This window comes from Panulirus ornatus, chromosome 17, assembly GCF_036320965.1.
Source record: "Panulirus ornatus isolate Po-2019 chromosome 17, ASM3632096v1, whole genome shotgun sequence".
NCBI classification, from domain to species: Eukaryota; Metazoa; Arthropoda; class Malacostraca; order Decapoda; family Palinuridae; genus Panulirus; species Panulirus ornatus.
Window position 1 is genome coordinate 25,060,742 of NC_092240.1, and position 14,536 is coordinate 25,075,277.

At 42.5% G+C, this 14,536-nt stretch overlaps 1 protein-coding gene across 1 annotated transcript in view; it reads right to left on the reverse strand.

Moving 5' to 3' along the window:
* LOC139754644 (uncharacterized) overlaps nucleotides 1-14,536 on the reverse strand; it is a 367,745-nt gene that overhangs the window by 305,524 nt on the left and 47,685 nt on the right. Inside the window, exon 3 of the mRNA XM_071672165.1 lies at nucleotides 5,194-5,274. Coding sequence (XP_071528266.1) covers nucleotides 5,194-5,274 — 81 coding nt within the window. The remainder of the gene's footprint in view (nucleotides 1-5,193; nucleotides 5,275-14,536) is intronic.

The following is a 14,536-nucleotide window of genomic DNA, read 5'->3' on the forward strand; positions in this document are numbered from 1 at the left end:
CCTGACCGTTAGTTTTATGAGCGTGTGTGTGTGTGTGTGTGTGTGTGTGTGTGTGAGTTCCCCCAAGCCTCTAGCACCGTCTCGGTCCGCGTGACGCCGCTGGCCTGGAATATTCCAGAGCATTCGTAGCATTATCTCCGGAATAACATGGGCTTCCTTGAGTACCGGGAGAATGGTACACACAAACACACACACAGTAACACCACTATACGACTTGGTGAAATCTGGCAATGAAAACAGTTTCCAGACAAGGAAATTCCCGCTGGAGAGGACCGGTGTAAACAGAGAAAGGAAGCACACTGCCATAACCAATGACCGGTAGTCTTAGCCTCCGTGTATACTCGCCACCACAACAATATCGACTCAGCTGAAATGTTTGTAATCTGGCTTTTATTCTACGTGTAATACAAAACTCTTCGTTGTACAACGAGGCTTCATTTCATTGCATCATACATAACGAACATTCTTTGAAAGTTATACAAAGCTATTCATTATTAAACAACGGTTCTTTTCAAAGGTTTTGCATTATGTCAGAGACGTTTCATTTTCTTAAATCATACGAAGTTCTTTATCATTATACTAATGACGCTCTTTAACACTTTTTGATACTACCGTGTAAACTCGTCTGTAAGCCTACCTCGTGTACAAGTCGACCGAAGTTTCTGAAGGTAATGGAACAACAAATTCGGGAAATAACGTTAAATTGCTAACGTCGGAAACAGCAGACAAGTATATATATATATATATATATATATATATATATATATATATATATATATATATATATATCCCTGGGGATAGGCGAGAAAGAATACTTCCCACGTATTCCCTAAGTGTCGTAGAAGGCGACTAAAAGGGAAGGGAGCGGGGGGCTGGAAATCCTCCCCTCATTTTTTTTTTTCCAAAAGAAGGAACAGAAAAGAGGGCCAGGTGAGGATATTCCCACAAAGGCCCAGTCCTCTATTCTTAACGCTACCTCGCTAATACGGGAAATGGCGAATAGTATGAAAGAAAAAGAAAAGAAATATATATATATATATATATATATATATATATATATATATATATATATATATATATATATATATATATGTATATATATATATAAATATAATATATATATATATATATATATATATATATATATATATATATATATATATATATATATATATTAGAAAGGATCACAATTTTGCGCGTGATCAAGATATTCCTATGGGCCCACGGGGAAAATGAAACACGATAAGTTCCCAAGTGCACTTTCGTGTAATAATCACATCATCAGGGGGGACACAAGAAAGACATATAACATTCAGTTGATATACATCGAAGAGACGAAGCTAGGACGCCATTTGGTAAACATGCGATTGTCTTGGAACGTTATCTTGGAAAGCAAAAATGGTTATGTTTGAAGGAATAGTGGTTCCAACAATGTTATACGGTTGCGAGGCGTGGGCTATAGATAGAGTTGTGCGGAGGAGGGTGGATGTGCTGGAAATGAGATGTTTGAGGACAACATGTGGTGTGAGGTGGTTAGATCGAGTAAGTAATGAAAGAGTAAGAGAGATGTGTGGTGATAAAAAGAGTGTGGTTGAGATAGCAGAAGAGGGTGTTTTGAAATGGTTTGATCTCATGGAGAGAATGAGTGAGGAAAGACTGACCAAGAGGATATATGTGTCAGAGGTGGAGGGAACGAGAAGCGGGAGACCAAATTGGAGGTGGAAAGATGGAGTGAAAAAGATTTTGAGTGATCGGGGCCTGAACATGCAGGAGGGCGAAAGGCGTGCAAGGAATAGAGTGAATTGGAACGATGTGGTATACCGGGGTCGACGTGCTGTCAATGGACTGAACCAGGGCATGCAAAGCGTCTATATATATATATATATATATATATATATATATATATATATATATATATATATATATATATATATATATATATATGCCCCTCGTACAGGTCCTGGTATCATAACCCCCAGATCTCCTGCAGCTTCGTGGCTGCACAACTAACAAGGACAGGATGGACACCTAAGGTGAAGAGGCCACTGTGCTCTCTGATTGGTCAACAACCGACGATAGATCCCCCCCCCCCCCCCCCGTTCATAACCCAGGCGTGTATCCTGGACTGGGTGAAGGGGATGGCGAATTCAAAAATCGCTGAGACAATGATGAACAGCTCACAGCAATAGCGTCATACAATCTTAAAGAGCCTAAGAGGTTTTCCCAGTTATTTAAGATGTCAAATGCAATCACTACTATCTGTCAAATTCTCATAAAACTGAAGAAAGCTGTTGTGCGGAAGTCTGACCACCAGTCATGCGAAGAAAAAAAAAAAATCCATGATATTTGATAACATGTAACAGGTGAATGTAAGTATCAAGAAAGTTTTGTTCGCTGTTGGGAATTAATATATTTTGGCAGGCAGAGGCAATGTCGTTATCATATGTTAATCTACGTAAGTGTTTTGTGAAGATGGCGATACTGAAATGGGGTATCATTCGTTACCAGGTAAATCACTGAGGCAATTATATACATTTACTTCTTTTTATACTATCCGCCATTTCCCGCATCGTTATATACATATAGGTAAATAATCATGCCTCCTTTCTAGGAACTAAAGGTCATAGAATTAAGTGTAAGAATATACTAACCATCATTACTGTTCAGGTTATCCCGAGGGAAGTGTGAAAAGCGGGAAGATTGCATCAGCTTACACGACACCAAAACAAGACGCGTCAAAGCTGCTCTGAAACGTGGTAGATGAAATTCAACGCGAGCGAATGTGAAGTTATGTGGATGGGATAATGGGTAAGAAGGAAGTCCGGCGTAGTTTTTGTGTGTGATGCGGACTTGAGAACACAAATCGTCCCTCCCCTGACAAATTGTCTGCTGGCAAATATGAGAATAGCTTTCAAGTATACATAAAGACGTACTTAGTTAGCTGTTCATAACCTACATAGGGATAAAACAAGAATATGTTTCCGAAGTTTGGTCACCACACCCATAGAAGCATAAATAACTCATAGAGAAGGTCTAGATTAGGGCAACAAAGATGGTACCAGAATTCAGAGAGCTACGCTAAGGGGAAAAGCACGAGGCTTAAATTTACACACCTTGGAAGAGAGAAGACTGAGGAGTGACCTGATCACAAACTATAAGGTTCTAAAAGGTTTATGATGTAGACAATGGACAGTCCTTTGAAAGAAGGAGAGATAGAGCAAAACAGAGGACATATATGAAAGTAAGAAACTTGTAAAGACGTAAAAATCTACTTCTTATAATATAAGAGTAGTGGACGAATGGATTATGGTTAGTGTAGACAGCATATCTAAATTGACGAGGCTCTATGATTTTAGAGTGTTTAAGAAATGAGTTCCCATTTGTGTAAAACATCCTCCACGTAATGTACAAATACGTAATCATATTCATTTATTCTATTTATTATACTTTGTCGCTGTTTCCCACGTTAGCGAGGTAGCGCAAGGAAACAGACGAAAGAATGGCCCAACCCACCCACATACACATGTATATACATACACGTCCACACACGCACGCACACACACACACATATGTGTGTGTGTGTGTGTGTGTGTTAGCAACAACACCAGGAAACCCCCCATCAACCAGTGCAACAGCTCGACCTTGGTAGTAATAACCCAAATCCAGTCTTCCCCACCCGACTGTGTGACCCCCGACCGTCAGCAGTTCATCACAGAGGAGCTTCAGTGCACGGGATCGATCGATCACTTTACCGAGATCAACAATGTTGAAATGATCCACTATGGTAGGGTGGTGAGAAGCATGTAGGTACAGCGATGCAACTCAACACTGGCCATGTTGAGGTGAAGGTCACACGGACTATGTCCAGCGCGGTGTAGCCTATCACCGTTTGCCATTATGCCCAGCATTGTAGCCTATCACCGTTTGCCATTATGCCCAGCATTGTAGCCTATCACCGTTTGCCATTATGCCCAGCATTGTAGCCTATCACCGTTTGCCATTATGCCCAGCATTGTAGCCTATCACCGTTTGCCATTATGCCCAGCATTGTAGCCTATCACCGTTTGCCATTATGCCCAGCATTGTAGCCTATCACCGTTTGCCATTATGCCCAGCATTGTAGCCTATCACCGTTTGCCATTATGCCCAGCATTGTAGCCTATCACCGTTTGCCATTATGCCCAGCATTGTAGCCTATCACCGTTTGCCATTATGCCCAGCATTGTAGCCTATCACCGTTTGCCATTATGCCCAGCATTGTAGCCTATCACCGTTTGCCATTATGCCCAGCATTGTAGCCTATCACCGTTTGCCATTATGCCCAGCATTGTAGCCTATCACCGGGTGACACTAGTCGTCACCACTGGTGTATCTATCGTCGGGAGGCAACGATAGCACACGAGTTCCTGCTTTCTCCATCAGGCAGCATGGCCAGTGTGAAGATAATCACACTCAAATCCTCCACTACACAACAGCAGCATGTAGCAGTGAAACTAGGGCAAGACACTATTATGTAAGGGTAAGTAACCTTTCATCCAAGGCCGACGGATAAATACTTTCAAAATCCCTACAACCTGAAACCCTTGTATGCCTTACCTGCTAACACTACCGACTTTGAACACACACAAACACACACACACAAAAAAAGCATCGTTTCATTATTTTCATTATTTCTGTAAAGAAATACATATATCGTGTTTACTGTCACTATAAAATATTTACAATTATGAAGTGGTCCCGCTACAGTGTTCAGTCTTTCTGTCGTAATTTTTCCACGCTTTATTTTAGCCGTCACTTTAATTAGATGTATCACAAATGAACGTCTCAAAATCCAGGATATGGTCCCAGCAAAGGAGATTACCATACCAAAATTCTCTCTCAATTTCCTGCGACGTTGTCATGTGTTAATATTTTGATATAGGTGATGCTGTCCAATAACATGTTACCGCCATTAAAGAGATGCTCGTCGTCTGCTAGCATCACATCGAGGCCGGGGTCAGGGAGGTTTTGTACAATGCCCGTTCTGTCTCCATTCCCATGAACTCTTGACTTACATTAGCGCCAATTCGCTAACAAAAGAAAGCCGAACCATGACCCCATGGATGAAGGTTGATCCACCAAGATATTCTGTGACTCTGATACAATCAACCGATAGTTTACTCGTGACAATCTACTCAAGAGAACCAGACTAACCTTAATTGGGCGCTCCATTCGATGTTTTTTTAATGCAGCTTTGGCGGCCTTCTTAGAGTAGCATGCTCCCATAGCATGCTCCTGCCGAAAACAAAAGGAATAACTTCAGTATACACAAGAAAGGTCATATAAATATCAATATTATACAGTTTCTAAAACTCAAATAAAAAAAAATACTAATCTCACCCTAAGCCTACTACAAAACAAAAAAAAAAATAGAATACGTTGCAATAAGCATTCACAATAATACTAATAATAGTTCTCTCATATATATATATATATATATATATATATATATATATATATATATATATATATATAATATACTTCCAACGCATTCCTCACGTGTCGTAGAAGGCGACTAAAGGGGACGGGAGCGGGGGGCCAGAAACCCTCCCCTCCTTGTATTTTAACTTTCTAAAAGGGGAAACAGAAGAAGGAGTCACGCGGGGAGTGCTTATCCTCCTCGAAGGCTGAGATTGGGGTGTCTAAATGTGTGTGGATGTGACCAAGATGAGAAAAAAGGAGAGATAGGTAGTATGTTTGAGGAAAGGAACCTGGATGTTTTGGCTCTGAGTGAAACGAAGCTCAAGGGTAAAGGGGAAGAGTGGTTTGGGAATGTCTTGGGAGTAAAGTCAGGAGTTAGTGAGAGGACAAGAGCAAGGGAAGGAGTAGCACTACTTTTGAAACAGGAGTTGTGGGAGCAAGTGATAGTGTAAGAAAGTAAATTCTAGATTCATATGGGTAAAGCTGAAAGTTGATGGAGAGAGATGGGTGATTATTGGTGCATATGCACCTGGGCATGAGAAGAAAGATCATGAGAGGCAAGTGTTTTGGGAGCAGCTGAATGAGTGTGTTAGTGGTTTTGATGCACAAGACCGGGTTATAGTGATGGGTGATTTGAATGCAAAGGTGAGTAATGTGGCAGTTGAGGGAATAATTGGTATACATGGGGTGTTCAGTGTTGTAAATGGAAATGGTGCAGAGCTTGTAGATTTATGTCCTGAAAAAGGACTGGTAATTGGGAATACCTGGTTTAAAAAGCGAGATATACATAAGTATACGTATGTAAGTAGGAGAGATGGCCAGAGAGCGTTAATGGATTACGCGTTAATTCATAGGCGCGCGAAAGAGAGACTTTTGGATGTTAATATGCTGAGAGGCGCAACTGGAGGGATGTCTGATCATTATCTTGTGGAGGCGAAGGTGAAGATTTGAGGGGGTTTTCAGAAAAGAAGAAAGAATGTTGAGGTGAAGAGAGTGGTGAGAGTAAGTGAGCTTGGGAAGGAGACTTGTGCGAGGAAGTACCAGGAGAGACTGAGTACAGAATGGAAAAAGGTGAGAACAAAGGAGGTAAGGGGAGTGGGGGAGGAATGGGATGTATTTAGGGAATCAGTGATGGCTTGCGCAAAAGATGCTTGTGGCATGAGAAGCGTGGGAGGTGGGTTGATTAGAAAGGGTAGTGAGTGGTGGGATGAAGAAGTAAGATTATTAGTGAAAGAGAAGAGAGAGGCATTTGGACGATTTTTGTAGGGAAAAATGCAAATGAGTGGGAGATGTATAAAAGAAAGAGGCAGGAGGTCAAGAGAAAGGTGCAAGAGGTGAAAAAGAGGGCAAATGAGAGTTGGGGTGAGAGAGTATCATTAAATTTTAGGGAGAATAAAAAGATGTTTTGGAAGGAGGTAAATAAAGTGCGTAAAATAAGGGAACAAATCGGAACTTCAGTGAAGGGCGCTAATGGGGAGGTGATAAGTAGTGGTGATGTGAGAAGGAGATGGAGTGAGTATTTTGCAGGTTTGTTGAATGTGTTTGATGATAGAGTGGCAGATATAGGGTGTTTTGGTCGAGGTGGTGTGCAAAGTGAGAGGGTTAGGGAAAATTATTTGGTAAACAGAGAAGAGGTAGTAAAAGCTTTATAGAAGATGAAAGCCGGCAAGGTAGCAGGTTTGGATGGTATTGCAGTGGAATTTATTAAAAAAGGGGGTGACTGTATTGTTGACTGGTTGGTAAGATTTTTTAATGTATGGATGATTCATGGTGAGGTGCCTGAGGATTGGCGGAATGCCTGCATAGTGCCATTGTACAAAGGCAACGGGGATAAGAGTGAGTGCTCAAATTACAGAGGTATAAGTTTGTTGAGTATTCCTGGCAAATTATATGGGAGGGTATTGATTGAGAGGGTGAAGGCATGTACAGAGCATCAGATTGGGGAAGAGCAGTGTGGTTTCAGAAGTGGTAGAGGATGTGTGGATCAGGTGTTTGCTTTGAAGAATGTATGTGAGAAATACTTAGAAAAGCAAATGGATTTGTATGTAGCATTTATGGATCTGGAGAAGGCATATGATAGAGTTGATAGAGATGCTCTGTGGAAGGTATTAAGAATATATGGTGTGGGAGGCAAGTTGCTAGAAGCAGTGAAAAGTTTTTATCGAGGATGTAAGGCATGTGTACGTGTAGGAAGAGAGAAAAGTGATTGGTTCTCAGTGAATGTAGGTTTGCGGCAGGGGTGTGTGATGTCTCCATGGTTGTTTAATTTGTTTATGGATGGGGTTGTTAGGGAGGTGAATGCAAGAGTTTTGGAAAGAGGGGCAAGTATGAAGTCTGTTGGGGATGAGAGAGCTTAGGGAAGTGAGTCAGTTGTTGTTCGCTGATGATACAGCGCTGGTGGCTGATTCATGTGAGAAACTGCAGAAGCTGGTGACTGAGTTTGGTAAAGTGTGTGAAAGAAGAAAGTTAAGGGTAAATGTGAATAAGAGCAAGGTTATTAGGTACAGTAGGGTTGAGGGTCAAGTCAATTGGGAGGTGAGTTTGAATGGAGAAAAACTGGAGGAAGTGAAGTGTTTTAGATATCTGGGAGTGGATCTGGCAGCGGATGGAACCATGGAAGCGGAAGTGAATCATAGGGTGGGGGAGGGGGCGAAAATCCTGGGAGCCTTGAAGAATGTGTGGAAGTCGAGAACATTATCTCGAAAAAGCAAAAATGGGTATGTTTGAAGGAATAGTGGTTCCAACAATGTTGTATGGTTGCGAGGCGTGGGCTATGGATAGAGTTGTGCGCAGGAGGATGGATGTGCTGGAAATGAGATGTTTGAGGACAATGTGTGGTGTGAGGTGGTTTGATCGAAGTAACGTAAGGGTAAGAGAGATGTGTGGAAATAAAAAGAGCGTGGTTGAGAGAGCAGAGAGGGTGTTTTGAAATGGTTTGGTCACATGGAGAGAATGAGTGAGGAAAGATTGACCAAGAGGATATATAGTGTCGGAGGTGGAGGGAACGAGGAGAAGAGGGAGACCAAATTGGAGGTGGAAAGATGGAGTGAAAAAGATTTTGTGTGATCGGGGCCTGAACATGCAGGAGGGTGAAAGGAGGGCAAGGAATAGAGAGAATTGGAGCGATGTGGTATACAGGGGTTGACGTGCTGTCAGTGGATTGAATCAAGGCATGTGAAGCGTCTGGGGTAAACCATGGAAAGCTGTGTAGGTATGTATATTTGCGTGTGTGGACGTGTGTATGTACATGTGTATGGGGGGGGGGTTGGGCCATTTCTTTCGTCTGTTTCCTTGCGCTACCTCGCAAACGCGGGAGACAGCGACAAAGTATAAAAAAAAAAAAAAAAAAATATATATATATATATATATATATATATATATATATCCCTGGGGATAGGGGAGAAAGAATACTTCCCACGTATTCCCTGCGTGTCGTTGAAGGCGACTGAAAGGGAAGGGAGCGGGGGGCTGGAAATCCTCCCCTCTCGTTTTTTTTTTAAATTTTCCAAAAGAAGGAACAGAGAACGAGGCCAGGTGAGGATATTCCCTCAGAGGCCCAGTCCTCTGTTCTTAACGCATATGAAGTGCGCGTTCATATGGAATATATATATATATATATATATATATATATATATATATATATATATATATATATATATATATATATATATTTTTTTTTTTTTATTATACTTTGTCGCTGTCTCCCGCGTTTGCGAGGTAGCGCAAGGAAACAGGCGAAAGAAATGGCCCAACCCCCCCCCACCCATACACATGTATATACATACGTCCACACACGCAAATATACATACCTACACAGCTTTCCATGGTTTACCCCAGTCGCTTCACATGCCTTGATTCAATCCACTGACAGCACGTCAACCCCGGTATACCACATCGCTCCAATTCACTCTATTCCTTGCCCTCCTTTCACCCTCCTGCATGTTCAGGCCCCGATCACTCAAAATCTTTTTCACTCCATCTTTCCACCTCCAATTTGGTCTCCCTCTTCTCCTCGTTCTCTCCACCTCCGACACATATATCCTCTTGGTCAATCTTTCCTCACTCATTCTCTCCATGTGACCAAACCGCTTCAAAACATCCTCTTCTGCTCTCTCAACCACGCTCTTTTTATTTCCACACATCTCTCTTACCCTTACGTTACTCACTCGATCAAACCACCTCACACCACACATTGTCCTCAAACATCTCATTTCCAGCACATCCATCCTCCTGCGCACAACTCTATCCATAGCCCACGCCTCGCAACCATACAACATTGTTGGAACCACTATTCCTTCAAACATACCCATTTTTGCTTTCCGAGATAATGTTCTCGACTTCCACACATTCTTCAAGGCCCCCAGAATTTTCGCCCCCTCCCCCACCCTATGATCCACTTCCGCTTCCATGGTTCCATCCGCTGACAGATCCACTCCCAGATATCTAAAACACTTCACTTCCTCCAGTTTTTCTCCACTCAAACTCACCTCCCAATTGACTTGACCCTTAATCCTACTGTACCTAATAACCTTGCTCTTATTCACATTTACTCTTGACTTTCTTCTTCCACACACTTCACCAAACTCAGTCACCAGCTTCTGCAGTTTCTCACATGAATCAGCCACCAGCGCTGTATCATCAGCGAACAACAACTGACTCACTTCCTAAGCTCTCTCATCCCCAACAGACTTCATACTTGCCCCTCTTTCCAAAACTCTTGCATTTACCTCCCTAACAACCCCATCCATAAACAAATTAAACAACCATGGAGACATCACACACCCCTGCCGCAAACCTACATTCACTGAGAACCAATCACTTTCCTCTTTTCCTACACGTACACATGCCTTACATCCTCGATAAAAACTTTTCACTGCTTCTAACAACTTTCCTCCCACACCATATATTCTTAATACCTTCCACAGAGCATCTCTATCAACTCTATCATATGCCTTCTCCAGATCCATAAATGCTACATACAAATCCATTTGCTTTTCTAAGTATTTCTCACATACATTCTTCAAAGCAAACACCTGATCCACACATCCTCTACCACTTCTGAAACCACACTGCTCTTCCCCGATCTGATGCTCTGTACATGCCTTCACCCTCTCAATCAATACCCTCCATATAATTTACCAGGAATACTCAACAAACTTATACCTCTGTAATTTGAGCACTCACTCTTATCCCCTTTGCCTTTGTACAATGGCACTATGCACGCATTCCGCCAATCCTCAGGCACCTCACCATGAGTTATACATACATTAAATAACCTTACCAACCAGTCCACAATACAGTCACCCCCTTTTTTAATAAATTCCACTGCAATACCATCCAAACCTGCTGCCTTGCCGGCTTTCATCTTCCGCAAAGCTTTCACTACCTCTTCTCTGTTTACCAAATAATTTTCCCTAACCCTCTCACTTTGCACACCACCTCGACCAAAACACCCTATATCTGCCACTCTATCATCAAACACATTCAACAAACCTTCAAAATACTCACTCCATCTCCTTCTCACATCACCACTACTTGTTATCACCTCCCCATTTGCGCCCTTCACTGAAGTTCCCATTTGCTCCCTTGTCTTACGCACTTTATTTACCTCCTTCCAGAACATCTTTTTATTTTCCCTAAAATTTAATGATACTCTCTCACCCCAACTCTCATTTGCCCTTTTTTTTCACCTCTTGCACCTTTCTCTTGACCTCCTGTCTCTTTCTTTTATACATCTCCCACTCAATTGCATTTTTTCCCTGCAAAAATCGTCCAAATGCCTCTCTCTTCTCTTTCACTAATACTCTTACTTCTTCATCCCACCACTCACTACCCTTTCTAATCAACCCACCTCCCACTCTTCTCATGCCACAAGCATCTTTTGCACAATCCATCACTGATTCACTAAATACATCCCATTCCTCCCCCACTCCCCTTACTTCCATTGCTCTCACCTTTTTCCATTCTGTACTCAGTCTCTCCTGGTACTTCCTCACACAGGTCTCCTTGCTACCTTGCTAACGCGGGAAATGGCGAATAGTATGAAAAAAATGAATATATATATATATATATATATATATATATATATATATATATATATATTTCTTTCTTTCAATGTGTGTGTGGAAAGTTTTGTGGGGATTGGATGTGGAAAGGGAACTGTGGTTTCGGTGCATTACACATGACAACTAGAGAGTGAGTGTGAACGAATGTGGCCTTTGTTGTTTGTGTGTGTGTGTGTGTGCGCGCGCGCGCGCGCGCGTCCAATAATGATTGCATGCAATGAATATATTGTGACCCCACACCATCTGGATCGTATGTATCATCCGATGCAAGTTGTAAGAAACGACACGACCTCTACTCCACCACACTGAGGATACCACAATGATACTGTCAGGCAGCGACTGCATGAGATTCTATTCACACAAATATATTGATTCGTAATATCATGCAGATTGACCAGCGAGGCCAATTTACTGGGAAAGTCCAGTAAAAAAAAACATCCACTATTTTCCCCTCTCGTTATCATCATTCTATCCTGAAATCACACTACTGAGTGGAACACAGCAGGCGCTAGATGTCAACATCACATTCTCGCCCGGAGCGGAACCAGACTGCTTTCCTTGAGATGGTGTGAGGCATCAGAGCCCAGAGTAATTGGGACGTGGTCTTGTTATTGCCCGAAGATCACGTAGAAGTCACCTTCATAAGCATTATTAACAAGTTAAATTTCAACATACAAAAAAGAATAGCTAATTTCCGTACAAAACTGCACGACAACTTATATTCATTTATCAACATCAAAAAATAGCCACGTCGAGAGCCCTATTTTTCAAGGGTGGTGCATCCCCCTCCTATAATACCCCCCCCCCCCCCCAGTATTTTCGCCCCCGACGCCCACTCCTTCCCTTGTAGAACGGCTTCAAAAATAATCCAAAAATGGCTTCATCAGAATTCAGAAACGTGAAATCATGGCTGGCAAAGTGAAGCGCCCGGCTAGAGCCAGCGTAAATCAACACCGCCGACTCTACCACCCAGCTGCAGGATCAATGTTACCAGAACATGGAAGTGGATCACCGCCCACAACCTCCCGCAACACGTAACCTGCGCGGATACGGAACCCCTGTGCTGAGGCTAAGGGGCAACGTGGCAGGGTTGAGGCCGTTGGCCGTGGCCAGCGGTGCAGACAACATGGCAACACACTTAAGACTGTGCCCGAGACGGCCAGTGACACATTAGCTTTATCGACAACACACCTTCCTCCCATGGGTTCAGCCCGGCCATGACTACAGCTCTTTTACTAAATCTCAATTAATCCCACTGTATTTCATTCTACGACAATACTATGATTCTTTGTTTAAATGGTAAAAGCTATGTTGTAATCTTAGTAAACTTTTAATAACCAACTGTTAGGTTTAAGCCCAACATGAGTCTATCGCACCGTAATATTTCCAGAAGGAAATTACAATCTGGCTTATTTCAAGCCAACAAGCCTAGACATTTTTGTGCAGAACACAAGCATTTACCGTAATTACACTACCAATGCCAACATATTGTCTAGTACACGTGCATTTAGCGTGACTGTGCCAACAATCCCCGATATATTGTCAAGAACTAACAATCCTAGGAGATATTGTCTAGAAAACATGCATTTAACGTAATCATATTAATAATCCTAAGACATACTGTCTCGAACACGCGTATTTAGCGAAACAGCGCCAACAGTCCCGAAATATTGTATATAACACGTGGAAGGTATTAAGAATATATGGTGTGGGAGGAAAGTTGTTAGAAGCAGTGAAAAGTTTTTATCGAGGATGTAAGGCATGTGTACGTGTAGGAAGAGAGGAAAGTGATTGGTTCTCAGTGAATGTAGGTTTGCGGCAGGGGTGTGTGATGTCTCCATGGTTGTTTAATTTGTTTATGGATGGGGTTGTTAGGGAGGTAAATGCAAGAGTTTTGGAAAGAGGGGCAAGTATGAAGTCTGTTGGGGATGAGAGAGCTCGGGAAGTGAGTCAGTTGTTGTTCGCTGATGATACAGCGCTGGTGGCTGATTCATGTAAGAAACTGCAGAAGCTGGTGACTGAGTTTGGTAAAGTGTGTGGAAGAAGAAAGTTAAGAGTAAATGTGAATAAGAGCAAGGTTATTAGGTACAGTAGGGTTGAGGGTCAAGTCAATTGGGAGGTGAGTTTGAATGGAGAAAAACTGGAGGAAGTGAAGTGTTTTAGATATCTGGGAGTGGATCTGTCAGCGGATGGAACCATGGAAGCGGAAGTGGATCATAGGGTGGGGGAGGGGGCGAAAATTCTGGGGGTCTTGAAGAATGTGTGGAAGTCGAGAACATTATCTCGGAAAGCAAAAATGGGTATGTTTGAAGGAATAGTGGTTGCAACAATGTTGTATGGTTGCGAGGCGTGGGCTATGGATAGAGTTGTGCGCAGGAGGATGGATGTGCTGGAAATGAGATGTATGAGGACAATGTGTGGTGTGAGGTGGTTTGATCGAGTGAGTAACGTAAGGGTAAGAGAGATGTGTGGAAATAAAAAGAGCGTGGTTGAGAGAGCAGAAGAGGGTGTTTTGAAGTGGTTTGGACACGCGGAGAGAATGAGTGAGGAAAGATTGACCAAGAGGATATATGTGTCGGAGGTGGAGGGAACGAGGAGAAGAGGGAGACCAAATTGGAGGTGGAAAGATGGAGTGAAAAAGATTTTGTGTGATCGGGGCCTGAACATGCAGGAGGGTGAAAGGAGGGCAAGGAATAGAGTGAATTGGAGCGATGTGGTATACCGGGGTTGACGTGCTGTCAGTGGATTGAATCAAGGCATGTGAAGCGTCTGGGGTAAACCATGGAAAGCTGTGTAGGTATGTATATTTGCGTGTGTGGACGTATGTATATACATGTGTATGGGGGGGGGGCCATTTCTTTCGTCTGTTTCCTTGCGCTACCTCGCAAACGCGGGAGACAGCGACAAATTATAATAAAAATAAAAATAAACACGTGTATTTATCATGCTCACAACTTCAAAAGATTTATATTAGAACAGTGGTACTCAACTCGATCGGTGCCGTCCCCAGT